This window comes from Channa argus, chromosome 12 (genome assembly GCF_033026475.1).
Source record: "Channa argus isolate prfri chromosome 12, Channa argus male v1.0, whole genome shotgun sequence".
Lineage (NCBI taxonomy): Eukaryota > Metazoa > Chordata > Actinopteri > Anabantiformes > Channidae > Channa > Channa argus.
Genome location: NC_090208.1, coordinates 3,952,980 through 3,979,444, shown reverse-complemented (window position 1 = coordinate 3,979,444; position 26,465 = coordinate 3,952,980). Strand labels below are relative to the sequence as shown.

Below are 26,465 nucleotides of genomic sequence, written 5' to 3'. Positions count from 1 at the left end.
CCTTGTTTTGTGTTTTTTTGACTGAAAATTGTCAAATGGATGTGTGCCAGGTGAACCAAACAACAAAATGGACTCGCGGTCTCACCTGTGGACCAAAAATCTTCCAATTTATGTGACAAAATAAATTTAGACTTTCAGAATTGCACCTGGTAACCAAATGGCTTTATGGATGATTAAAACAGCAAAACACCAAATTTTTAAGAAATAAAAAAAAAACTAATCAGATAGCTTATCTATCTGTTCCTTTGTGCTAAACTGTGCGCGCCCGTTATTCTCAGTGAAGTAGGCGCATTTCACTGAGAACAAGGGGCCACTGCCATTTACAGAGTGACAGCGAACTGTACATTGCTGAAACCGTTATTTCATTGGCTATGGGATGTTGTTACGTCCACAAATGAACGCACACCATTGGTTGAATCGTCAGTGGCTACGTGATGTGCGTCTGTCACTGTCGGGGGCTGTGATTGGTGTATACGTCTCCAGAAGGTCCAATCTGTGTCGCAGAAACAATAACGTGGGCTTGGTTGAATCCAGAAGGTTTGTCCATTTCTAAATGGTGCCGGTTTTTTCATATGCAGCCAAAATAAAGACAAATTCACATTTCTGGCAACGACAGATTTGAGACTTTTTCTCTTGGACATCATAGTTTTTTGGACTAAACGCTTGGTACCGTTTTATTCTTTGGAGTCTCGCGGAGACAATGGTCTGCAGCACGTGAGGATTCAATAAAGTTGTGTCCCTGCAAACATCATAAAAATTAAGGGACGGCAACACGCAACTTATGAAGTCTTGTTACTTTCTGAGAAACTGTTGTTGCGGTGCTTCTTCAACCTTAGATCGTTTTATATCACTAGACTCGTGAGGTTTTCTCATTTCCTTATAGTTTGTAGAGTTGTGTTTGGGACAGAGCGGGGACATCGGGAAATATCTTAGCAGGTTCTGTCTTTGTACTGCGGGCGAATTCTAGTGAGACACGGCTGCATAACAAGACTGATCAGTTTGGTAGAAGTTTTTTTTTTTTTTTTTTACCTTGTTTAAACATAAAAACAAGCACATGACCCCGAACTCTATATGTGGGTTTGTCCTGTTGACGTGTTGTGATCTAAATTCCTTAGTTTAACAGTTTCTGACTTATATTCTGCCACAATTCTTGTGTTCAGTTGCACATTACCTGCCTCCACCAACAGGAGGCAGAATCGGCTTCTGTGATGAAAACTCGTTGGTAAGATTGAAGTGGGAGCAGCAGCTTGTTGGTTTGGTCAAATTCTCCTGCTGAGCTGATACATCTTTCTACACGTTTCTAAACCAAAAATGTTCTATGATGTTACACAAACGTTTTGGATTTAGAATCTGTATGGTGATTGTGGACAATGCGATTAATTTAGAAAATGACCTTTAACTGAACACAGCTGAATTAAAACACATAAATAAAGCTATTAATAAAATAATAGATTGGGGTTCTGATTCTTTTTTTTTTAACAAATATTTTACAAATATTCCTTCATTCTATTTATTTTAACTGGGTGATAGAGTTTGTACACAGACTTTCTCAGACAAGACGCTGATTCAACCTCGTTACACTTCATCGCCTCAAACTTTGTACCATAAAGGCCGAAAACAGTCCCTGCAGCTTTTTCGTGTTTTCCTGATTTTCCGTCTATAGGTGGAAATGTCTTTATAGATTCACCACTTTGAGACTGAAAATTCTCAGCTGCTGGATGTACTGACATTTACTGTAAACATTCACTTTCAATACTGAAGTAGTTAGAACTCGTTCTGTGCTGAGTGACAAGAGCAGCAAACTGGTTTTTACAAGTTGATGCATGATTATTTTATTCAACAAATGTCAGAGAGAATCGCACAGTACATCAAGTACTTTTGGACTTTTGTTAGTTTCACATGCTTTACCTGTACCTGCACTTTTACTTGAGAAAGATTATGAACGCAGGGCTGTTGATTAAATAAATGTCCAGCTGACATGTTTTTATGAAACAGGAAACCACATTGCTTTTAGACTGAGGGGAAAAAACCCAGACAAACACACAATTTAGATTTGGAGTTTCTGTTCTGACACATGAGAAAATGTGTGTACATGTGTACTGGAGCTCTCGTTAAAGTACAATTTTGTGCCCAGCGTTTTTTGCCACGTTCAGATTCCCCAAATCAGCAAACGGTACTAATGGCTGTTTATTGAACTGCTCTTCACAAAGACCTCATCAGCTGCAATAAACCAAAATAACCACGAATATAATTTACTATATCTTTGTAATTTGTAGATGAAAATGAACATATACATCCACAGAGGTACAATGGAAATGGAAATACTTTTCCGACGAATGAAAACCGAACTTTCTTTCCGCTCCTCGTTCCTCGTCTGCTTCCACTGCACTTTAAAGACGCAGGGGGCGGAGCTACTCCACACTACACCTGTCCACACTCTGCAGACAGGTAAACATCCCCTAATTGTCACTATTCAAGCCAAAAACAATAAAATACACCCTGAGAAATGTCACCTCCAGAAGTTTACTGATTTATGTTGGAAGACACAGAGTGTAGTTGCAGAGCAGACACAGTAGAGATGATTCCTCCGTCGTGCTGACATTTAAACTACTCTGCAGTCACTTCATGTAAAACCCTGCCCCCAGTTGTCAGTGTTGTGGTTTCAGTTTATTGGCACCATTGCAACATAACATGAAATAAAGAAAAAAGAAAACTGAGGCAGGTGATTGCCTTATTAAGTAGCTCTATCTTAACCATAACCTGCCACTGATCTGATTTAACTGAGGTGTAGGTTCCGCATATTTTAAGACAAGACTACAATAAAATGCGTCACTTCTTTCTCAGTTTACTTATATGTGTCTCTGTGTAGAATTGGTTTTTAAATGTATTATGAGACAGAAGAGACTCAACCTCATTTACTTCAGAAGCTCTGTGACAATTGAAGTTTTTCTTTATGATAATCTCATATGTTTACTGAATCTTAAATACAGTAACCAGAAGTAAAACAGTGTTTTTTAGACTATTAAAAAAACTACAACACGGTCACATGAATTAAACGTCACCACCGTATCGGACTTGTCGGGGACATATTAGGATGCATTAGCATGTTTACAACATAAAAACTATGTGGTCAGATTGTCTTTCTGCTTTAACATGACTTCATTGTGCTTTTCAGTACATGAATGTGTTGCTGCTGTTCAGCTAACAAATGATTTACTAACAGATGCTGCACATCATTCTGAAAACCAAGACCCTTGTAAATATTGCCCACACTCTGTGGAGTAATTCCACTTTAAATGTCTTATCGTTACAAAGACATATTTTTAAATCGTCCCACACTAAAGCTATAAAGAGAACAGGTTGTACTTACAGATCAGACATTGAAGACATGTTTCTCCCATTGTGCCACTGTGGTGTGAACTCATTTTAAACCAGTCAGATCATTAAAAACCACAGTTTCCTGTGGAGTTTGGTGCAGCAGCTGCACTTTCTTCTTCTGCAGTTTACACAGAGCTTAACATGGTGGACAATAACATAAAAGTTACTTCTTCATGTTTATTTGTGAGCTTTTGGTTCTCACTTAACATTATACTGAGACAAGTTTTAGACAGACATTACTTCAGACATCATTTTATATCTAGAATGAGTTCATTTTATTTTTATTTAGATCCAAACTGACAAGGATGCAGATGTTTGCATCGTACATACATTAATCAAAGGTTGTAATGACAGGAAGTGTCCTGCAGAGGTCAGTAACAGTATTTTCCTTGTTTCATCAAACTGCAGCTTCTGTGGAGCAGGAGTGGGCCTGTGTTTATGCAGGTGACAGCAGAAGCTGGGATTTGTTTCTAGTCATTTCAGATAAAATGTTTCTTGTCCTCAGAGGAATTTATTAGTTTACACTTATTACTTGTTTCACGTTTTTACATTTAAGTAGATTTAATTATGGCCACTTTGACTTTTACTCCACTACTTCTAAGAGCAAATATTTCTACTTTTTACTCAGTTTCTCCTCCCATGGTTTTTTTAAAGACTTATTTGACATATTAGCAGTAACCAAAGTATTCCTGAACTTGAGTTTTGATTCTTTTCAGGTGTCATTTACCTGCAGGAGTTGACATTATCATGTAGGACCCCCCCGTCTCTCTGTGGAGAAACATTAGGCTCCATTATAGACTCATTCTCAGCAGCATGTGATGAAATGATGATAAACTAACATGTCAGGTTGTTTATGTCATGTTTACTCAGCATCTGCCTTCACAACAAAGGATCATGGGACAAACGTCCTGTGAGGACGACCTTCCTACCCACAATCCCTCAGTATTACTACTCAGTGCAGACGCACTTTCACAACAACAGATGGCACAGTTGTGTCATTTAGTGGAATTGAACATGAACACATTCACCAGTCAGCCACAACATTAGAACCACCTGCTGGTTTTAAGTAAAATCTATTAATGTTATAGTTTTTATTAATATTATTATAATTATTAAAAGCTGATGTGTCATTATGAGTGAACCACCTGTAAACACATACAATGGTTAAAATCAGCTCCATCTTTACTAACATTGACCTTTGACCCTTATTTTTTATTAATTACTCAACATTTTTTTACCATACTCAATATTTTTTAAAATACTTTGTGTTTTTAGTGGCGTACTTTTACTTTGCTACTCTAAGTAAAATCTAGATGCTTAGTACTTTGACTTGAGTAAGAGTTGAAGTGATACTTTTGCAGTGGAGACTTTTTAGGCCAATATTGCATTTTTGGATACATACAGGCCCCAACTGTAGCCCACAGGTAAATCACTCACTGATAGTCGAACAAGTTCTCCAAAATAATCCAGAAACCTGTCATGGTCTACATTCAGTTTTGGCAAAGCTGAATTATTTATTACACCAAAGAATCGTTGTGGCGGTAGGTGCGAGTTGTTAATGCAGTTTGTCCAAGTTGTTCCATGTTGAATTCAACTAAAAGGTGCAGAAAGTCTGTTACCCAATGTTTTTAACTTCTCGTGATGACCTGGAAAGAAAGAACATGAGAGAGAAAGAACAGAGAATTTTACTGCAGTTATGCTGCAGCATTTCCCACTGTTGAGGTTTTTTACGAGTAGAGCAGTGGCAGGACATGCATTGAATCAGCAGATCTACTGTGACACAGAAAGTGGTCTACACAGCAACATACTGACATGTTCAGTGCTAATGATCAAATGGGAGCAGCTAGAGGGACATGTTAGAAGAGCTGATTGACAAGAACCCACCATGAGTTGACAGCTCTAGACAAACTGCTCTCAGGAGCCCGAGCTCACAAAGCCCCATTGCAGTGTTAAGGTGGCGATTCGAGGAGGTGGTTAAATGATTGGTGCTGACCCAAGGATCACACTGAAATCTACCATGTCTTCTGATGTTGTCATTTGTTTTTCCTCTCATAGGAAGTAGTGTATTCTTCTGTGCAGGAGGCCGTGCAGAGATATTCATTTCTAAAAGTGAGGCTCACGCTTTCAGACCATTGGCATCTATAAGTCGGACATGTCTTACATTATTTATGAGCCACCAATAATGGGGGTGTGTCTATTTAAATGGCTGTAACTGCAAACTTTAGTCAAAGCCCTTGAATTAAAGCTGAAACCACTGACTTTGCTCACATTTTGAGTGATTTATTACAGATTCAATGTGGTGATTAACACAGGCCAAATGCAAAAAAGATAAAAGCTGGTACTTTTCATATGAGCGGTTGTCTCTGAGGAAGAAGACATAACCCTGTGACCTCAGGTCAGGGTTGCTCCACTCTAATAGTTTGATAACTTGATCTGTTGGAGCCTCACACTGAAGAGTGACATCTTCTCCACGTTTTGCTTTTATCTATAAAAAAAAAAGAAAAAAAAAAGTAGAAAGTAAGTGAATCACTTCCTTGAGGAATATATAGTAAGATTTCTGTTTAAGATTCTGTCCAGGATTTTTATTCTCCTGACTTAAAGTTCTTACAAGTTCTGGAACAGAGACGGATCCAGCAGAGCTTTAGTACAAATTAATGACATTGTGGAATCACATCTGATCGCCAGCCAACGATCAGATGGCTTTTACAAATGAACTGACAAACCCCAAGTTAATGTGAAAGTGGTAACTGAGGAGGCTGAACTGAAACACACACACACACAAACCGACAGTTCCCCGAATAGCACAGAAAGCAAATTTCTCGGAGTTCCTTGTTTACTAATTCACAGAACTTCTCCCTCTAGTTTCACATACCGTCTGACCTTCTGAGAAATGAGTATGTTGGGTGATGGTGCTTGATTTCTATGTGGGGCTCAGGGCGTCTGCATCATGCATCTGTCTGCATTAGTCCACATTAGTGCTGTGAAGTCCTGGAGACGTCTGTGTCCCTACGTGACGCTTTACCCACTCAGCCACCATATATTTGGCAAATGTCTATATTTATGAACATGTCTTATTAATTTTATGGAAATGACAACCGTCAGCTGTGACTTTATGACCTTATGACTCGTCTAATGTAATATAACTAATATACATGGTTCATGCAGAGAATTGGAGTGAAAAGCCAACAAACCGACAAACAGGGAGCAGTGTGAGGGGTTAGAACATCAGTCATCGGGAGACAAACAGTTTTGACATGAAATTACCAATTAATCTCAACAGTTATGACTCCAAACATTCCCACAATGATCATAATCTTTAGCACACATCTCATTTGCAATTAACTCACTGATAAAACGCTATTTGTTTGTGTTGCGCTTTCATCAACGCAAACCACAAACCACGTGATTGTGGTTTATTGTCAAAGATGCTGCTCACAGTGCATCATTTACAGTCATCAGTGTGTTTCGGGGAAATCTGTAGTAAAAACCTCACTGAGAATTCACTCGTACAGATGTGAAGTATATGAACCTGCAGCTGGTGATTTGTTATTTCATCCTCAGTTGTCTCCACCCCCCTGCTGCGCCAACAGTGGACGTATTACACAAGAAACAAATATCTATTTAGTGCTTTTGTCTGCAAGTAATAAAATATAATAACATTACAAATAGGCTTTATAGTCATTCCATGACCTACATATTATATTAACTACATAAAATAAGTCCTACAAAAATCACCTGTTAATAATAATAATAATAATATTAATAATACAGCATCATTACACTGAGCCTCTTAACGTTGAGTTACAACATTGTAACATCCAGAATCACTTTAATGTTCTACAGGAGAAGCTGTGTTATTTTAAAATCAAGGTTTTGAGGTTTTCTGTGGTTTTAAGACGAACACCATCGAGTTTTCTCCAAACTATACAGGAAGTCTTCTGCTGCCGCAAAGGTTTCGGATTCTTTTTACTGTTTGTGGGTTTTGTCGAAGCTCATGAACGTCTCTGCAAGTGTCTGTATTTTTGTCAGTGAGTGATGGTGAGGAAGGAGCCGGGCAGCGTCACGGATCTGGCGTTTTTTATTTGTTCATTTCATTGTGTGTAGCCTACGTGTTAAAGTGTCTTTATCCAAGACACTGAACGCCAAGCTGCTCCCAGTGGGTCAGGTGAGCTCGTTGTATGGCAGCCACCACCACTAGTGTGTGTGTGTGTGAGTGTGTGTGCGTGCGTGTGTGTGAACATTGTAAAGCGCTTACTATTACTATTTACCGCGGGTGAGTTCAGATCTCTGTCTCTGTCTCTCTGTGTCTCTGTGTCTCTGTCTCTGTCTCTCTGTCCCTCTGTCTCTCTGTCTCTCTGGGCTCGGTGGAAGCTCTGCCTCCTCAGTCAGGAGTTAATACAATAAGTCATTAGTGGGTCTGTTGCTGCTGGGTTAACTCTGCTTTATAAAAGTCTAGATGATGTTTTACCAGCTCACTGAAACAATAATCATCACATTCAGGCTCTTTCCCAACAAGCAGTGAAATCTTTACCTCACTTTGTCTCTGAGCACAGCCACCTGTAGCTTGGATTGTTGCTGCCTCGTACCTCACTTGTAAGTGTCCTTGGATAAAACCTTCTGCCAAATGACTAAATGTAAAAATGATGCACGTACACAATCTTACATATCAACCTGTGCAGTTTACACCAAGTGGGACCAAGAAGAAGTTAGAGTCCAAGCATTGAAGGTTGAAGTGGGAGATGTAATATTGTTATTTATTGTTTTGACAAAGCTCTGTGGGCTTTTACTGTGTGAAAATGAAAAACCATTTAGTTTCAGCTGCTTCTATCAAAGGCCTTGTGGGGTTTCATAGTGTGTGAGTCAGCTGGTTTAACAATAAGCTGAATGAGTCTGACATGTCCCTTATTGTCTGAAAGTCAAATGTTTAAAGTTGAGCATCAATGGACATCTTTTGTCTTTGCCTTGCACAGCAACATTATGCAACTCTCAGCTTGGCAGACCTATCAAGATCATTCACCTGACTGTTCAGCCAGGTGTGTGTGTGTGTGTGTGTGTGTATCAGAGGGGAAGCTGCTTCCTGGTTGTTGATGTGAGAGTGAACCATCACAGATCAGATGTTTGTGTTTTCTAAAGATGTTGCTGATGAGACTTTGTAGCAAACAGCTGCTATGAGTGATGGGATGGGCACATGACCAGAAGAAGACCAGGTAGTTTTACCTTGTTTAAACATAAAAACAAGCACATGACCCCGAACTCTATATTTGTGTTGGTCCTGTTGACGTGTTGTGATCTAAACTCCTTAGTTTAACAGTTTCTGACTTATATTTTGCCACAATTCTTGTGTTCAGTTACACATTACCTGCCTTCACCAGCAGGAGGCAGAATCGGCTTCTGTGATGAAAACTCGTTGGTAAGATTGAAGTGGGAGCAGTAGCTTGTTGGTTTGGTCAAATTCTCCTGCTTAGCTGATACATCTTTCTACACGTTTCTAAACCAAAATGTTCTATGATGTTACACAAACGTCTATGTCACTGAGGCAGAGCTGGCTCTAACCATTTTGGTGCCGTAGCCAATATTAAGAAATGACTTTGTTAGAGTGGCCGACTAGAACCAACAGGAACAAAGAATAGCAAAAAAAAAACAAAACAAAAAAACCGCCATAACATCTCTAACATCCCATAACTCATAACATGTATTTTTGTAACTGGTATTAATAATGTTTTTCCATTATATACAGAAATGTGAATTATTCTGATGTAAAATTAACTAAAAAGTAATATACATTATTGCCTTGGTAAGAAACACGTCATCTAGTGGTAAGTCATATTTTTTTTACTGTCAATCATCACATAAAGGGAATTGTAGAGAGCAAATACTGAGCTTTGTAACTTGTCTTTCTCTTCCTCCTACAATGTTTACTGAGAGTGTGTAACACACTTTTAATGGGACTTGACTTGAAGACTTGACGTCTGTGAGAGAGACGAATTTACAAAAATTTATGGTTGCATCAGACGTTCGGCTACTGACTGAAAGGAAAAGGCGAACAAACGTGTGGAGGGGTTAAGGACAGATTCCACAAAGAGGTTAGAGAAATGTCAGTTTGTTCATTTTGAGGTGAAGGTTTGACTCTGCTTCGCCCTGAGGGTCTGTTCTCTGCTCATCGTGTTGTTTCACTTGGTTTCTTTGAGAGAGGACGACACGAAAAACCACGACAGGTAGCAACCATTAAACACGAGGATCTATTGCTGAGATACCAAAAGCAGAACAAACCAAACCTCGGACAGGGAACCGGCAGCGGAGGTCAAAATACAAGAATCAGGAATCGAAAAACGCATGTCAGGTAAACCAGGGAGCAAGGTGCACTGTCCAGGAGCCAGACGGAAAATCTGGCAGGGGACTGTGAGGAGAGCTGGGTACTAATGGACCAGGGAACAGGTGCAAACAATCAGATTGAAAACCACGAGAAACCACGTAGACAAACAAATCAAATCTAATAATAATAAAATAAATAAGCTACGTAATAATCTACTTTCAAATCAATAGATGAAATCATTTTGTCCATTTCATAATTTTTGTCCTTTACAGAAGGGGGTGAAGACGCCTGAGTTTTTTTTAAAACTTCCTCTTTTACATGTTCTCTGGTATAAAGCCAGAAGTGAAACTGCTGAGCTGTAATTTCCACACATGATGTAGGTTCTTTTGTATCAAACATAGCTGAACTCATCACTTCACGTATTTAAAAAGCTATTAGAGGATTCTTGGAGTAAATGCGAAGGTTTAATAGAATGTCCAAGATAAATGCTTTATGTGATCTCTGGGATTGTAACTAAATGTTTATAGTTAAAAAAGGACAAACGTCAGTTGGGACTGTTGTAGATCAGGTTCATCTAAGAGAATAAGATGTCACTGAAACTGATCAACTGAACAACACTGAAACTGTACATGTGTCTCTTTATTACCAATTGAAACTTTACTGTGCTGTGTGTTTGTGTGTTTGTGTGTGTGTGTGTGTGTGTGTGTGTGTGTGCATGCTATACTTGGGAAACTCTACTTCTCTTTTTAATATGAACTCTCTAGTAATTTACATGTGACTAAAATTTGTATGCAAGTACAGCATAAGTTAACCTCAACTTACTATAACAAACACGGAGCACAACTCAAAGAGCTGTTATTCAGGGTGTGAAGAAAAAAGTAGGAAGAGGCTTTTCACAACAATATATTAATAATGTTAAGTAATGTTAGGAGGAAAGTTTGGATGACTCATACATTTCAGTGTCTACATGTTGATACTTGAAATCCAGTGTTTAGGACGTGAGGAAGGATTGTTTGACGGCAGTCTGATTTTAAAATGAATAATTACTGACATAAATAGTGTCAAAGCAAATGTCTTAGTTCAAATATTCTTTATTAGATTTGTATGGGAATCAGAACATGAGTGTGATCTTCAAAGGACAAATGAGTAAACAAATACTTACAGTAGAGGACATTGGTCCTTACATGGGTCTTACAGTATGTGACCATCTTTACCACGTCTCCCAGTCTTCAGCCTCTGACACTGTCTGTGCTGCAGTCGTCTGGTCTCTAACTGAGGGGGGACTTGGTAACAATATGGTCGACAACAACACGAGTAACAACAGTAGTGTCAGTACGATCTACTATTAGTTACTATCAGTGACTAATGTGTCTCTGTGCTTTAAGGCACAAAAAATTAACTAATGTTCAGGTTTGTTTCTTTTTTCACGTTAGCAAGAATCGTCTTTCACACTGACGTATTCATCAGCTTGTTCCTTATTTCTTTCGTACCTCTCTGTTTAGTTTTCTTTTCTGTAAAGTCAGTATAATCTCAACCTTTACTTCGTGCTTAAAGACACTGTCAAGACATTGTGTTTCTGATGAAAAATATATCATCAAGATCCTAAAAAGTGTAAATGTAAAGGAGAGAACTGAAGTCCAGATGAACAGAAATACTGTAGAAATGCAGGAGCAGGAGAAACTGGATTTATTTGTGGGGCCTCTGCAAGATTTAGGCTCAACATCAGCAGGATCTGTGCATTTAGTTGTCGTCATTTAAACTAAAGAATGAATCATAGAAAACCACTGCACACTGTTACTCGTGTAGATTCATTGTGGTGAACAGTGCAGCTCAGGACCAAGCAGACACAACAGAAACGTTTTCCCGTGCTACAGAAGCTGCACGTGTGTCACTGAAATTTCTATGACTCACCTCATCCTGCCCTTCTCTGAGTGGCCGGGGACAAATACCCATATAAAAGAAGAAGAAAACCTTCCCTCCTGTAGTTGGTAGACATGGCCTTTGTGGCTGCATTAACCTCTCCATCATTTCTAGCTTTGTCCACATGCTTGTTGACCTTTGCTCGGGCTCCTGAAGGTAAAGTTTTTTTAACTTAAAACCTTAACTGTGTAATAAGCTTGATGTAAGAAGATGTAAAATATGATGTAATATTTAGCACAACAGCACACATTAGTAGTTTTGTAGGATGTGCCATCACTGGCTGGATTATGTTCAGACACCTTTATTTTGAATGTATGAAAAACTACATTTGCTGCAGACTGTAATCTTTGTCTAACCTTGTGCAATGCATGTCCTACTGTAACCGTAGGAAGGTTTTGTCCTGTTGACACCATTACTCATATACGTTGTCAGCAAACCAACATGCTTTCTGCAAACACTTTGCTGCCAAACATGTAACTTTTTCTATTCCATGAGAGAAAACACAATCTGGATGGAATCTATTTGGTGATGAAGAGAGAGGTCATGCATAAGTGATCACTCTTCTTGTAACAGGACTAGAAACTTTTCTGCAGCTCAGTCTGATCTGCCGTCGAGAAAACAGCAGAAGCATCTCTTTGTGTGGTCGATTAGTTCAACAGCTAAACAGACTCTCGAACAGAATGAAACCAACAGGAAACCAAACCTCAGACCAAAACGTAAGGGGAGAGATTCAGAGAGTCAGGGCAGAGAGAGGGTTCAGGGCTCAAGGAGCAGGAAAGGAGAGACGATGTGCAGGGAACAGTGGGGTGAAACGCACAGGTGAAAACAACCAGGGTTAACAAGGAAAGAAGAAACTAAAGAAAACTAGGAAATGGTACTGAGAGAGCACAACATAAAAGCCAGGTGCAGGAAGTAAAACTAAAGAAAGCTGAAGTTCTGACACTGTGAACTCACAGGTAATTTCCAGATTTCAAAAGTGACAAACAGTCATACTGTATCTGGCTCACGATGTCCCTGTCACCTTAATGTGAGGGAGAGAATCACGGCCTCCTTTGAGAGTCGGTCACTGGGAATCAGAGCTGCACAGATTTTCCCCGAAACTTCTACAACACACAGAAACAAAGTTTATTTTTGTTTTATTGTATTTCCTTTTTCTTTACCTTGTGAACAGATGCATCAAAATCTCGTACATACTTGTACTTGTGCTGTGAATGAATGGGAATCTGAAAAAAATCTTACTTTCATTTGTCAGAACAAATGTGAATGTGAAAAAATGACAGAGCAGCTGCTTTGTTTCCTGGAAACCACAACTGCTCTGTTAGTAGTTAGCTGTACGTCCAACAACACAGTGGCTTTCAGTGGGTTGTCTTTGTGGTCACGTGGTGTTTAAGAATCAGAGGGGATGTTCTGCTTGCATCACACATTCAACTACTAAATAAAGCCTACATGATTCATATTTGATTGGCTGCTGTGGACGTGGACGGTTGTACTATAACCGTTAACCTCTCTGCTGTGGTGTTATTTTCTCTACTTCAGTCCAGAACCACCTCAGTGTAGAACCTGGACAACCTGCCGCTCTGACATGTCGAACTTCCAGCAACATCACTGTCAAAGTTGTTGAGTGGATCAGACCTGGCCTGGATCCAAAATATGTCTTTCTGTACCGGAACCGACAGGTTGATAGACTCAACCAGCATCCATCTTTTAGGAACCGGGTGGAGCTCAAGGACCAACAGATGAAGGACGGAGACGTTTCTGTGACTCTGACGAACGTCACGGTCAACGACACTGGAACGTACGAATGTTATGTTAGAAATAGCAACACACCTCCACCTCCTCAGTTCATCACCTCCATCAACCTGACTATCAGAGCCTCAGGTGAGTTTGTGTTTTCTAAAGATGTTGCTGATGAGACTTTGTAGCAAACAGCTGCTATGAGTGATGGGATCAAAGTGCAGTAGATAATGTCTGACAGGAGTTTGAAGAGGAAATGGATTCATCACCTACCTGACAGCTCACATCTTATTCTCTTCTCACAGGTGGTGGAGCTGGAGACATCAGTGATGGAGGAGACAAGGCTGCAGGAAACAAGAGAGGATATGTTGCACCGCTCATTAGTCTGTTGCTGTTGTTGCTGCTGTTTGTTTCCATCATCTATTGAAAAGGTAAAAGACTCTCAGAAAAGATTTTATACCAAAAATGTCTCTGACCTGAGTCCTGCTGCTCTTTCCAGTTTAACATGTAGCAATTCTAGTCCTTGTAAAAGACCGTTAGCGCTTCCTGTTTGTACCCAGTTTGTTTAATGGGGGCTGTGTGTGTTTTCTATATGACACATTTAGAGAAACGTTTCTTCACAGAATGCTAAACATTATTATTGCTGGTTCGTTTGGTAAAGTGACTGCATGTAAATATCTGGATAAAGAAAGTATATATGGACTTTACCTATTATGTAAAATCTTTGATGATGCGGCAGAGAGAGAACATTTCATTTAGCTCAACAGTTCTTTATTTTCCTTATCACCAAAAGCAACTTCATTGTTCTGAGTGTAAAGAGGGGTAAAAAAAAACACCACCTCCTGAGCTTCTATGCTTCCTCTGAAAGCTTAAATGGCTTCAAATTATATTTCAGCTGACGTTGAAAACACAGGCCCCACAGGTCTAACAACGTTCCTAAAGAACCTGCGAGCACCACAGCTTCCTCAGAAACCATATTAAGTACTAGAAAAGGAAGGACAGGAGACAAATACAAAGTCCCTAGAACAGCTGTGCAGAGAAGCTGTGCCTATCAAGAGAAAGTCGGACACAACGCTATAAACTTGCATTACAAAGTTTTTCACACAAGACTGAAACAAAAAACAGCAAAAATGTAAGTTTTGTGTCTCCTTTCCAAACACGTAACACTGTGGCCCGAACAGAAAAAGAGGTCGCTAACAAAAGGTTAAACAAAAGCCAAATAAAAATATGTCATCGTACGAAAAATAATATCGTAACATAATTTGCCCTGATGTTACTGTTTCCTGTTCTTAATATTATAGTTATTCAAAGATAATTCAAACAGCTGACTTGAATCACTTTATCAAATTCTAACAAGTATCACACAGAGCTACAGGGTCTTAGTGGAGTCAGTGCAGCTTGTTACTTACAGAGCGGGAGAGATGTTGGAGCCATCGTAGCACCTGGTGATGTGAGGTTACCTCTAGTTCTGTCGGTGCAGTTAAAGGACACCGTGTCTCTACTGCAGCTTCAACAGCTCATTCAGATTATTCTACAATTCAACAAGAACAAAAGCAGCTGTGTAAATACAAAGTGTGAAGAATCACTGATCACACTGAGATCAGATGAGCATCAGAGGAAGGAAGCTGAAGCCACGGAGAGCAAGTTGAAAATGGGTGAAGTTCCCCTTTAATTAGCATATGGAAAGTCCCGGACAGTAAAGATAAAAATGTACAAGGCAGCCTGCAAATTTGTCAGTAGTTATAAAAAACAAGGGAAATAAAAGAAATGCTAGGATTTGACTACTGTTCTGGGCCAAATGACTGATTCCAATATTTTAAAAACTCTAAGTTCTAATTCTCCCATGAAATATAATTGTACTTTGCACTTTCAAATACATTTAATTCTCCCTCTGTCCTTAACCAGTGGCAGCAGAGGATGATCCACGGGCACATAGAGGTCGGTGGTCCTGGCTTTTTACCTGAGGTGGGCTGACGAACTGGGCCAGGATGCTCTGACCCTATTAATACTGACCTACAAGTCTTCCCAGCAGACCAGGCGCCTTTTTTGTGAATTGCTGCCTCCAACTGGTATAAAGGCGTCATTGCGTCATTGGTTGCTACTGTACTTCATTGTTTCAAGTGTAGCTTCACTAACAAAACTATCTGCAGATTGCAATGAACTCTAATTATATCAAAAAGAATAATAAGTGCACGTTGTTGATAAGTGAATAATGTAATTACTATTTTGTAATAATAATAATAATAGTGTTTTAACCTATGGACGTACCCACAAGTGATGTCCCCGAGGTTTTATTTATGTTGAGCTCAAGGCAGTTAGTTCAGGGACACAGGTGAAGAAAGTGCGGGAATAATTAGCACAGTGTTTTCTCCCTCTCTGTTATTTCACGTGGATTTATCTAAATTGATTTCTCCAAACAGTCTAATAAAATGTTATACTGTATAATATTGAAAGCAACATAAATCAAGCAGAAGCAAAAAGCAGTATCTACTGATCAAACTGCAGCAGGATATTGTTGGGAACTCTGAGGAGAGCGGTTTCTCTGTTGAGTCTGAAGGAAGCGAGACTAAAACGTATGAATCAGGGCTCGTGGAGCTCTGAGGTAACAGGCCTTAGCATCTGATCAGCACACAGTCAGTCCACACAGAATCTGCATTACTTTTTCGTCACTGGCTAGATAATCCTAACAGAAATACCTCGATCCGCACGTAGGAATCTAATTAAAAGGCTAACCAAATAAAACTGGGACGAGAGAAATGGGAAGAGAGAGTGTAATTGATCACATCTTACGTCTTTTTCTTCCAAAAAGATGCTAATGTTTTATATAGGTTTTAACCATCGACTCAGACTGTGACTGTTGCTGCCAGTAATAAAAAAACAGTATGGTTTCAGAGATTGTACAACTTTGAATTGGCTCATAATAATATAATAATTTTAGATTAAAAAAAATGTAAACAACATTTTATAAAACAATTACATTTTCGTTTGATGAACTCTGGGATCGCTTGACCTTCTGGAACTGTACTGCAGGTATTTTATGTATCTAGTGTTTTCTTTGGCACAAGAGCCTGTTTTAATGATGTGCACTTTCACCAAAGCAGCAACAAACTATCCTTTCAAGCACATTGTTAACAAAAGACAGAAAATCTTTACTTATGTCCTTCACATTGAATATTTGCATTAAACTCACTTAAGTGCTGCATCAGTGCTTTGTCGTCTGCATTTTCCCTCCAACAGTCTACAATTTCCATTATTGTGAGCAAGCTCTCCAAGCTGAAGTGGTTCTAAATCTTGATGGCATCTGAGGGAAATTTCTTATCACCTGCAAAACTTCATTTACACCCTTTAGCTTTTGCTTGTTTTCTGTAACTTCTCTTCTCTTTTCAGAGTCTAATTTGAGTAGTATGTCCTTAATCACCTCCAAATTAGTAGATTTATATTCGCACCAATGTATTTTGGTTTTTTTCTTAGGATGGTGTCTATAGGCCTCTGCAGGATGCTGCTTCCAGTTAGAATAAATGTTTCCTCAATCCTTGTCACCCAGTACAGTGCCAGTTATGTCAGTCCTCTGATTCATTTATTCAGGGGGCCAAAGAAGTCCATAGGTTTTTGTTGTATTTTCTGCATCTATCCAAATTAACATTAGTACTTCATAACTTGACCTTTTACCCTCTAATTATCATAATATCCTGATTATGATCAAAGAGGATGTTTCATCATGAATTACTTGCATGAAAACTACATGCACAGGTGCCACATACCATCCATTTTGTGCTGTAATACATTAAATATTTGGGACTTTAAACCAACATTCCACCCCTCTGGCTACACAGTACCTTTGGTGATGAGTTCTCTATAACACTTCATTTGTGTCTGTAAACATGCTCAGGATAGAGACAGCTGGCCACTGATTGGTTTCAGAGCTAGTGGTGTGTGTCTGTCATGCAGACACAGATTATTTTCTTCTTATCTATTAATTTATGTATTGATTCATTGTCTCAGAGACACAAACACATTATTCTGCTATGATGATTATTGTACCAAATTGCACAATTCTTTTTTGTTTTAATTCAAATTAAATAATACAAAAATCACTTGAGTTTTATTTCTCTTTAGTTGTGGCCATGCTACTGTGCTGCACAACAAACCGAGGTCAGTAAATGTTTCATCTGATGTACTAAAGCTGTTAAAGGGGTCAAGCTGTTCATTTTACACAGGAAGATGAAACGTAAAGACGAAACTGTGCAGCTGTTTCTTTCTGACTTCCCACTACGATGTGGTGGAGACAATGACGATGCCATGGCAACATCAGTGTGAAGGTGTGAAGCTTTAAAGGTGTTTGCCTACAAGACACAGGAACACATTTAGTCAGTTGTCAGTCAGAGCCAGCAAGATGGCAAGAAAACACTTTAAGTAACTTTACACAAAAATGCTAGTTACAGTATAGTTCGTGAGTAGTTCCTGAAAAGCTCTATATTGACTCTGAATTGACCACTATTTATTATATAATGATGAATAACTGTAGAAGAGATCGTAATAATATATTGAACATCTATGAAGATCTCAGAACCCAGTCATGCAGGTAAAGTTATCTGGAAGCTGGGTCCTTGCAATTGGACCTCACCTGGAAGACTGAGATATGAGATCGTCACAGACAATATACCTTAATATTCCTCAATTGTAGGTTCTTCTATAGTCAGATGGTAGTGTCATCGGGTCAAAGCCCAAATCAAAAGAGGTGGCTGATTATCTGACCCAAATACTGTGAATTCAAATAGTTCCAAGCAAGTGATTCAGATCTATTGTCTAATATTTGACAAGTATTTAGTAATGTTCAAAAGAGGAGAGAAGTAGTTTACTTATTTCAACAAAAGTAAATAGTATGTTAGTAAAGGGCAAACTATACTTCTCTGATGTGGACACTTCTCTGGTTGGTCATAATCTTCTTAGGGATCTGTTGCAGACTTTTTGTACTTAAATTGTTCACTAGCAGAAGGACTATATGACTAAGATTGTTGCTGTTGGTGCTTTGAGTTTTACTTTGTAACATAATTTTTTTTTTATATATACGTACACAAAGACACTGAATTCCTCACAGCTTATCTGACTGTCATTCCCAGAAACTCTCAGTTGTTTCGAGATTAGATGAAGATGTGTCTCTAAGCTGTAAGGAGGACGATAGCTTTACTGGATGGAAACTGAAGTGGAACACAAGCAGCAGAAACATGACTCAGTGTGAAGATGGTTTGGGGGAAACCAGCTGCTTCTTCATTGAACATTAGTTACATTGACCCACTGGGTCAAAGAAACAAACAGCATCACCAGACACACCAGACAGGTCAGGGACAGAGTTGTGGAGAAGTTTAGAGCAGGGGTAGGTTATCAAAAAAACATCCTAAGCTTCGAACATCTCAGGAATCACTGTACAATCATCTGAAAATAGAAAGAGTGGGGCCCAACTGCAAACCTACCAAGACATGGTCGTCCACCTACACTGACAGGCCGGGCAAGGAGAGCATTAATCAGAGAAGCAGCCAAGAGGTCCACGATAACTCTGGAGGAGCTGCAGAGATCCACAGCTCAGGCGGGAGAATCTGTCCACAGGGAAACTATTAGTCGTGCACTTCACAAATCTGGTCTTTATGGAAGATTGGCAAGAAGAAAGCCATTGTTGAAACAAAGCCTAAAGAAGTCCCCAAAAGCCATGTGGGGGACACAGCAAACATGACAGGTCTTTGTCTGAACTAGACTCGTACAAATGTTATCAACGGCATCAAATGCCTGTTGGATTTCGGGTTTGTACTTGACATAGACGACAAAGATGTCCACCTCAAAGTGGAGCTTATTTCTGCTTATTTTAACATGGGTGCTAAACTCTTCTGCCTACGATGTGTGAGTGCATAAAATATTAGCTAAAAATAAGACTAACAAGAAGTCAACGCCGGTACCTGATCCACTCACTGATGCTAACTGACAGGTCCGGCGGTATCTCTGCCGGTCAGTGCCCAGCTACCCACTACCGAGCCTCCACAACCCAATGGAAATGTCACTGGGACTCCCAGTATTCCCATGTATCAGATTTATATTTCACCAAAAATATGTATTTGCCTCTGTGCATTATATATAATTTTTGAGGGAGCATTTTATTTAATGTTTATTTTCCATACGTGACTTTTGTCCGGTGACCGGTCGGTGACGTCACGTCCTGCAGATTCGCGCCGCTTTCCTCAGTCGGGCAGTGCCTTGCTGAGTAGACGGTGACTCAGTGCAGGTGTTCTCGCTTTATAATGTTACAAGATGGTTTAAAAGGAAAAAGCTAAACGATGTTTGAAATTAACCGTTACAGTGTAATAGGTCGCTGTTTGTTTGAGCGTTCATTCGGAATTAAATGGGCATTTTCTGGACGGTACAGCGCGTTAATACGACGGAAAAGTTTGCCTCAAGTCCTCAAGCTCGACTACTGCAGCAGACAGCTGGTTTCTCATGTGGGCCGCTCTTGGTTTTTAAGTGAAATTAGGTTGCTGTACTGAATTTTCTTTGAGTTTTACACAGGTCTGTCTGTTCCCTCAATTGTTTTGTTTGTATTTGTTTCTTATTAGACTTTAATTCAATTTATTAAAGTGTGCAACTAGTATTAGTGTTAAAATGTTGTTTTGACTTTATATAAAATTACAGAATTGCCACCGGTAAGTGAAAATGAGTTTGTAAAAGCAAACTGTTGGCAAAATGTGCCTATATGTATGTTATATGATCACGCTGTGGTTAATTTTGTTTTATTGAGTTCAATGTTTCTAAAATTGTTGGTGCACAGTATAATCAGTGGTCTTGCTGAGGAGAGGTCCACGTGGGAGCTTGGTCAAATGAAGTTTTTCTTTCATTTTACACAGAATTTTGATGTGAGAAATTAAATTTCCTTCCAGTTGGAAAGACAACTGTGGTCCTCAATGGACCTGTGAAAAGACAATCATTCATGGACTGTCTGAGCCGTACAGCTCAGAAGATACTTGGTAACATTAGCCATCGGCCTGCAGACACCTGTACAGCTGGACTGAGGTCAGGTGACCCCGGAAGTGAAGGTCATCCCACTCGTGGGCCATAACAAACTCCCTGGCAGCATTAGCTGTGTATGAACCAGCGTGGATGTGAAATTAAAGAAAAGAGCCTTTAATCTCCTTTCATGTTAAATAGCATAAACCACACAGGCAAAACAATAAAATAAGGGACTGGACAAGTTATAGCTGTACTGTACGGTGTGTCTTCTAACCTGGGACCAGGTTAGAGGTTACATTCTGTGAAACTACTTAGGATTCTGGTGTGTCCTTGAATGTTTTACTGTACTTTAAACAAATGTTATGACATTAAATATGCAGTAACTTTGCTATTTTAAGTAAAAAAAAATTATAAAAAGATCAAGCGATCCATGACACCAGCTCTTTAAACTTGGGTTTTTATAAAGAAGAGAAGTTAAAGGTCAGACTGATGAAAAAGCGTAAAGAAATACTACGTCTTATCTCAAGCAACTTGTCTGATTACAGCTACAAATCTGCAAACTCACTGGATTTAGGAAATTAATCTGGTGGGGAAAAGTACAACATCCGTCTCGGAGCTGTAGCTCAGAACAAGAAAGTACTAAAAACAAACAAGCGACTTTTACACTGTCTGCAGCAGCAAGATGAGCTCTGCCTCCTTCAAAAAAGTATCATTTAAATATTATTTGTTTAATTTTCCATTGATTTTCATGTTCTAATGCTTTATGAATAAAACTGCCTTCACTGACTCTGTCTGACGTTTTGATTATTGATTCTCTCATAAGTCAATTAACTCCTCCATCCGTGGGACTGGAGTCTGTCTCGGCTATCACTGGGTGAGAAGCGGGATCCACCCTGGACGGGTCACCAGACTATCCCAGGGTCTGAGTTTATTTAAATGTTCATTTGGTGGTAATTTGGATGAAGTCAGAAAGATTGTGATTCTCTATTTGAACCAGTCTGATGATGAACCTGTAGCATGTATATGCAGATCACTGTGTTTGCTGTGCAGAAGTGAATTTGTAAGTCATGAATAATCAGTAAAGCTGCAGCTGCTGTGCAACATGTGTAGAATACACAGTTGTTATACTGACTTCTCTTACACACTTGAGCAATTCCTCCTTTTCAAAATAAAAAGTATCAACTTATGTTATTACTTTAAAAAAATGACACAGAAAACTGGCTTTAATTCCAGATTCCAACTCTGAACAAAGAAAAGCGGTTGAAGCAGTAAACACTCATAATTCATAAAGAAACAAACATGAATCTGCACTGCAGTCATTTTACTAAATGATGATGGACATCAACAGTAGCTGAGCTTAAAGGTCAAAGGTGAAACTACTAAAACCATCATCTGTTCCCAACCGAAACTGCTCTGCTGCCTCCTGCTGGACATCTCTTATTATTCTGTGGACTGTTTATTTTATGGTTTTATTCACAACAAACCTTAATGCATCTCTGTAAAACATCACTTAAAGCTGAAATAGTTTTAATTAAACTGTGTCTAAGTTAAAGTGTTGGATATTTGATCTTTACCCAAAGTTCACCTGGGATAACTATGTTGTTTCCTGTGGTCTCTGTGACGGCATTAACAGATGTTTACGTCAGTCATAAAAGATGGAGAGCAGCATGACTGTAAAGAGGATTCATTCATTTTATATGTGCAGCTGTATTGTTAAGATATTTAGAAAGTACGGGATGATTTATTTCAACGGCACTTTATTGAAATGATCTGATAAAAACCAGTCAATAAATAAAAGTCAAAGCAAACTTGTGAGTTCAAATCTTCTTTATTGGATTTTTATGGGAATCAGACCATGAATGTGAGCTTCAAAGAGCATTGTAGTCAGAATAGTGTAATGAGCATCTACTACAAGATACTATGAGTAACTGATTATGTATCACTGCACTTTAAGGTACAAAAATACTAACTAATGATTAAGAAAGGAGTAATGAATGAATTGTTACTTATGAATAGTTATACACTAATTACCTGGATCACTGCAGGGGCAATGAGATATTTGTGTGGGGCCTATGGGAAGATTTGGGCTCAGCTTTGATGATATGACCCCATTAGTAGTCTACAGACAAATAATGTTTAATGTGGCAGCATTAACCTCAACCTCCCACAGCCTGATTCTGAAAAGTCAAAAAATCAAGTAGATGACGGGTTTTCAGACAGGACAGCGATAGAAAACTACTGCACATCTGTGGATACTAGTGTTTTTAGGTTGTGGTGAACAGTGTCGCAGCAGATCCTGGTTGGGGGGTCAGGGTTTCCTGACACACAGTAATCACCACACTGTGAATTATTTTTGAAGTAGAAGGAGCAGCTGCCTCTTTTCCTTCGTCCTCTATGGAAAATCTCCCTCTACAACGTCTCTGGATGTTTTTCATGGTCAATGTCACATTGACGACCTGTGAGGAAACAGGAGATCACTGTCAGAATCTGAATTCCAGGTCGTGAGCTGAATGTTGGACTAAAACAGGTGAAAACAGGACAAAACATATCAACAGCAGAGAAGCAAAAAGTCCTCAAACTCTCTGCAGCACTTCTCACTTGTGTGGTGATAGAACCTGGGACTACATTTCTATACATGTCCTCCTCTGTGCTACCCCGCCACCCCCCACCGATTATCACTTCCTGTTCTTATTATCGTAGGTATCTTAACTTCTTTTGTTTCTTTCCTTCCTGTTTTTTTTTTACATCATCTGTCCATAACATAACCCCTCCCCTTTGTTTCATGATCTGAAGACAGCTAGAAAGTTAACTGGAAGTGACTCATGGAGAGGACAGCTTTTTAGTATAATGAGGACTGAGGCAGGTCCAGCCTCTTAAGAACACTGCCTATCGTAGCTAATAGGCATGAGCTTCATGGCTGCGTTAACATCGGTGTCATTTGTGGCTTTTTTTACATATTTGTGGATCTTTGCTGAGGCCTCTGAAGGTAAGAAGTGTTTGTTTGGTTACTGCTTTTCTTGATGTAAGAGTTAAATTAAATTCAAACACACACTGTGACTGAAACATCAGGAAGACACTCAACAGACCACAACTGCAAATAGATTCTGTAGTAAGTGTCATCACTGGCTGGATTACGATCAAACCAATCTTTATTTTTAATGAAGGAATCACTGCACTACCAGCTCAGCACGATCTTTTATGCTGCAGTCGCCACCGTAAAATCAGACTTTTCTCATTACATGATAGAAACCAAAATCCGGTTAATTTGCATTTGCCGATAAAAACATAGGTTGTATGTACGTGGTTGCCGTTCATGGGACTGAAAACATTTCAGAAAGATGTCAGATACGTGTTTGTATGATTCAACACGGTTCAACAGCAGAACAGACTCCAGCCTCCAACATGATCAAACAGTGGAATCAACTCCTCTCTGAACATTATCGCCTTCATAAAAGAGGATTTACTGCAGCACTTTTGGATTAAAATGATTTTGTTGAAATCTTAGTGTACCTAATAAACTGATTACCATCTGTATAAAGCCACAGAAACTCATCCTGTTAGATTCAAGCTCGATGTTGATGATCAAAATAAACAAAAGCAGAGAGAAAACAGTCGTTTTCATTATGATTTTTGATCTGTCTGCAGCATCTGTGCAGATGTTATTTCAAGTAATGCAGTAAACCAGGCAGTAATACTCATATAGTTCAGTCCATTACTCCCAGTCTGCAAAATCAAAAGTTAAGGGAAACTTAGAGCCAAGTACTTCCCACCCTGTCCTGAGCTGTTACAGTCTGCAAAGTTCATATTTAAGCTCTACCCCTACTTGTTCACCACATTGGTTCAGCGCTTTTATCAGTTCAACTAGCAGAGAAAAAACGACTTCTGTGCTGCCTTTGGATTCTCTAGTGAAAAAATGCCCAAACCAAGCAGGCTGAGATATTATCTGTGATTATTTTAACATGTTTGACACATTACTGTAAGTGATCTCTGTCTTAATCTAACACCGGGTTTGGCGATTTCCAAAACTACAGAACTATTCACGTTACATATGTTCAGCTACTGGCTGAAGGTCACCTTGATCTCACGAGGTTACCGACGCCATCTTTTGTCTGAGGTTTTGAATTCAGCCAAAACCAGAAGCCTTATTCTTAACACACACACACACACACACACACACAAATCTTACCTTCAGATGTTAGAAAAAAGATCCATAATACGAAAAACAAATTGCAGATGTTAAAGTATTAAGAGAGCAGAGCTGCTGCTGTCTCTGCTGAAAACCAGAACTGTTTTTTCCTCTGGTTTCTAGCTGCTTTGAACAGTCTCTGCACCTCCCACACACTAGGGCAGAGCTTCCTGTCACGTCATTTGCAAGAACCAGCTCAGATTGCATCAGCCAATCAGTTACTGAACGAAACGGTTTACTGAAGAACCAACACCTGAGGCGATTAAGAACATACAAACAAAAAGAGAAAATAGCATAAATATGCATGGGAATCACTTTCAAAATGTGCTTAATATCTTGTCCATAAATTCACGTGTATCCTAATTTTAGCTATTACCAACAAGAAATTAAAATAAATCAAATATTTTCAGTATAGTTGTAGCATAATCCACTTCATTTAATGTACCACAGGGTTCAGCTATGTCTCATAAACACGGACTTGATAAAAAGAAGCAAATATGAAATTATTTCAAATTCACATTTGAAAACCAGATGTATGGACAGAATCCATAACTAATAAATGTAAACAAAAATGTTCAAGTGCTGCATTTATTTCAGATCATGGCTGGGCCTATTTAAAGTTTGATGTCAACTGGGTTCAGTTCCAACAACTTCAACATCATTAGTTTGCATTTTATTTTGTTTTTGTTCAGAGACACAGGAGGTAGAAGCAAAACCTGGAGATGATGTGAGTCTTGAGTGTCGGGGTTCCAGAGATGCTGCTCTCAGACTGTGGATCAGACTTGACCTGATTTCTCATGTTTATGTCTTCTTCCACCGTGATGGCCGCTCTTTTGAAGACTACCAGCACCCATCTTTTCATGGTCGGGTGGAGCTGAAAGACCCACAGATGAAGGACGGAGACTTTTCTCTGATTCTGAAGAACGTCACCATCAATGACACTGGAAGATACGAGTGTCGTGTTGGAAAAAAACACACAGGACGCAGAAGGAGAGACAACCTTCAGCTAATCAGCACCGTGAAGCTGAAGGTCACAGTCTCAGGTGAGTCAGTGGGCCAGAGTTTGATAGTGTGTTTGCAATTTCATAAAATCTGTCAAGGAATATACACATACCTGTTACAATGAACTTTGTCCTCTGTGCGTAACCCATCCCCCTGGGGGGCAGCAGTGAGCTAAGTGGTGAGAGTCTTGCTGAATGACCCACCTAGTGGTGGGCTGGGATTTGCAGGAGACTTCTGCCTCCCAGCATGATGATCTACCCACTGATCCACCAGACTGCTTAGCCAAACAAAACAAGCCTCCGTAGAAGTGTGTACTCTCTGTGTACTAATACAGAGAGTAGTTTAGTATTTGTCATTGTGGAGATACGTAAATTACTCTCCTGTGCCTCAAACTGTTGTTAATGATAATGCAATATGACAATAAGTGAGTGTCCGGAACGCCAAGTTTACAGTATACAGGGAGTAAACAGCCAAATTGTGACTGAATGGATTCATCTCCTACCTGACTCCTCAAGCCTCACAGCTGCTTCTTTTCAGCAGGTGACACAGCTAGAATCCCTGAGGATGGAGAACACAAGGGTGAAGGAAACAAACACAAACATGTGGGACTGTCAGTTGTGGGTTTTCTTGTTCTCCTCCTTCTTCTCGGCCTGGCGATCTTTTGGAAAACGTTTCACAGACCACAACAACCTCCTGCTGATGAATCAGTCGAAAATCAGCAGCTGTAAAATGACCTGTTTACTCGTCAAACTGTGAGAGTCCTGCTGCCGTTTCCTCTGTGACCAGGACGAAATGGAGAAAAAAAACTAAACAAAGTTCAGCATTAGATGAACACTCTCAACTTGAAAGCAAAGAAACAGTGATGGTGCCAGAGCAGCAACTAGTCCAGGATCTCTCTCTCTCTCTCTCTCTCTCTCTGCTTCTTACAAACCTTTTGTATTG

At 39.4% G+C, this 26,465-nt stretch overlaps 3 protein-coding genes and 3 long non-coding RNA genes across 12 annotated transcripts in view; 2 read left to right on the top strand and 4 right to left on the bottom strand.

Moving 5' to 3' along the window:
• LOC137137812 (low affinity immunoglobulin gamma Fc region receptor II-like) overlaps window positions 1-26,465 on the bottom strand; it is a 100,298-nt gene that overhangs the window by 69,761 nt on the left and 4,072 nt on the right. The window lies entirely within an intron of this gene.
• LOC137137885 (uncharacterized) lies at window positions 4,512-15,234 on the bottom strand. Of its 3 annotated transcripts, XR_010915842.1 has the most exons (5): window positions 14,755-15,006; window positions 13,619-13,765; window positions 10,854-13,399; window positions 5,721-5,863; window positions 4,530-5,024 (listed from the first exon to the last, which is right to left on the bottom strand). It is a non-coding gene; the product is annotated as an uncharacterized lncRNA (long non-coding RNA). The 3 variants fall into 3 exon arrangements; XR_010915841.1 differs by having other exon boundaries at window positions 4,512-5,863; window positions 14,755-15,002; XR_010915843.1 differs by lacking the exons at window positions 4,530-5,024; window positions 5,721-5,863 and having other exon boundaries at window positions 10,765-13,399; window positions 14,755-15,234.
• Window positions 8,096-17,439, top strand: LOC137137869 (myelin-oligodendrocyte glycoprotein-like). Of its 2 annotated transcripts, none has more exons than XR_010915810.1 (4): window positions 8,096-9,461; window positions 13,148-13,489; window positions 13,651-13,776; window positions 15,251-17,439. XR_010915810.1 is itself a non-coding variant. In XM_067524663.1 (4 exons), the coding sequence occupies exons 1-3, from the start codon at window positions 11,686-11,688 to the stop codon at window positions 13,770-13,772; spliced, it is 546 nt and encodes a 181-aa protein (XP_067380764.1). In that variant the 3' UTR covers window positions 13,773-13,776; window positions 15,251-17,439. The 2 variants fall into 2 exon arrangements, 1 of the variants encoding a protein (XP_067380764.1); XM_067524663.1 differs by lacking the exon at window positions 8,096-9,461 and adding an exon at window positions 11,686-11,767.
• On the bottom strand, window positions 22,148-25,194 carry LOC137137876 (uncharacterized). The gene is made up of 2 exons (XR_010915812.1): window positions 24,522-25,194; window positions 22,148-22,791 (listed from the first exon to the last, which is right to left on the bottom strand). It is a non-coding gene; the product is annotated as an uncharacterized lncRNA (long non-coding RNA).
• Window positions 23,188-26,413, top strand: LOC137137854 (uncharacterized). Of its 3 annotated transcripts, none has more exons than XM_067524635.1 (3): window positions 23,188-23,321; window positions 25,214-25,564; window positions 26,064-26,413. In XM_067524635.1, exons 1-3 carry the CDS (start codon window positions 23,240-23,242, stop codon window positions 26,249-26,251), a joined length of 621 nt encoding a protein of 206 aa, XP_067380736.1. In that variant the 5' UTR covers window positions 23,188-23,239; the 3' UTR covers window positions 26,252-26,413. The 3 variants fall into 3 exon arrangements, with proteins under 3 accessions (XP_067380736.1, XP_067380734.1, XP_067380737.1); XM_067524633.1 differs by having other exon boundaries at window positions 26,061-26,413; XM_067524636.1 differs by having other exon boundaries at window positions 23,225-23,321; window positions 25,361-25,564; window positions 26,061-26,413.
• On the bottom strand, window positions 25,327-26,179 carry LOC137137887 (uncharacterized). The gene is made up of 3 exons (XR_010915845.1): window positions 26,026-26,179; window positions 25,636-25,848; window positions 25,327-25,462 (listed from the first exon to the last, which is right to left on the bottom strand). It is a non-coding gene; the product is annotated as an uncharacterized lncRNA (long non-coding RNA).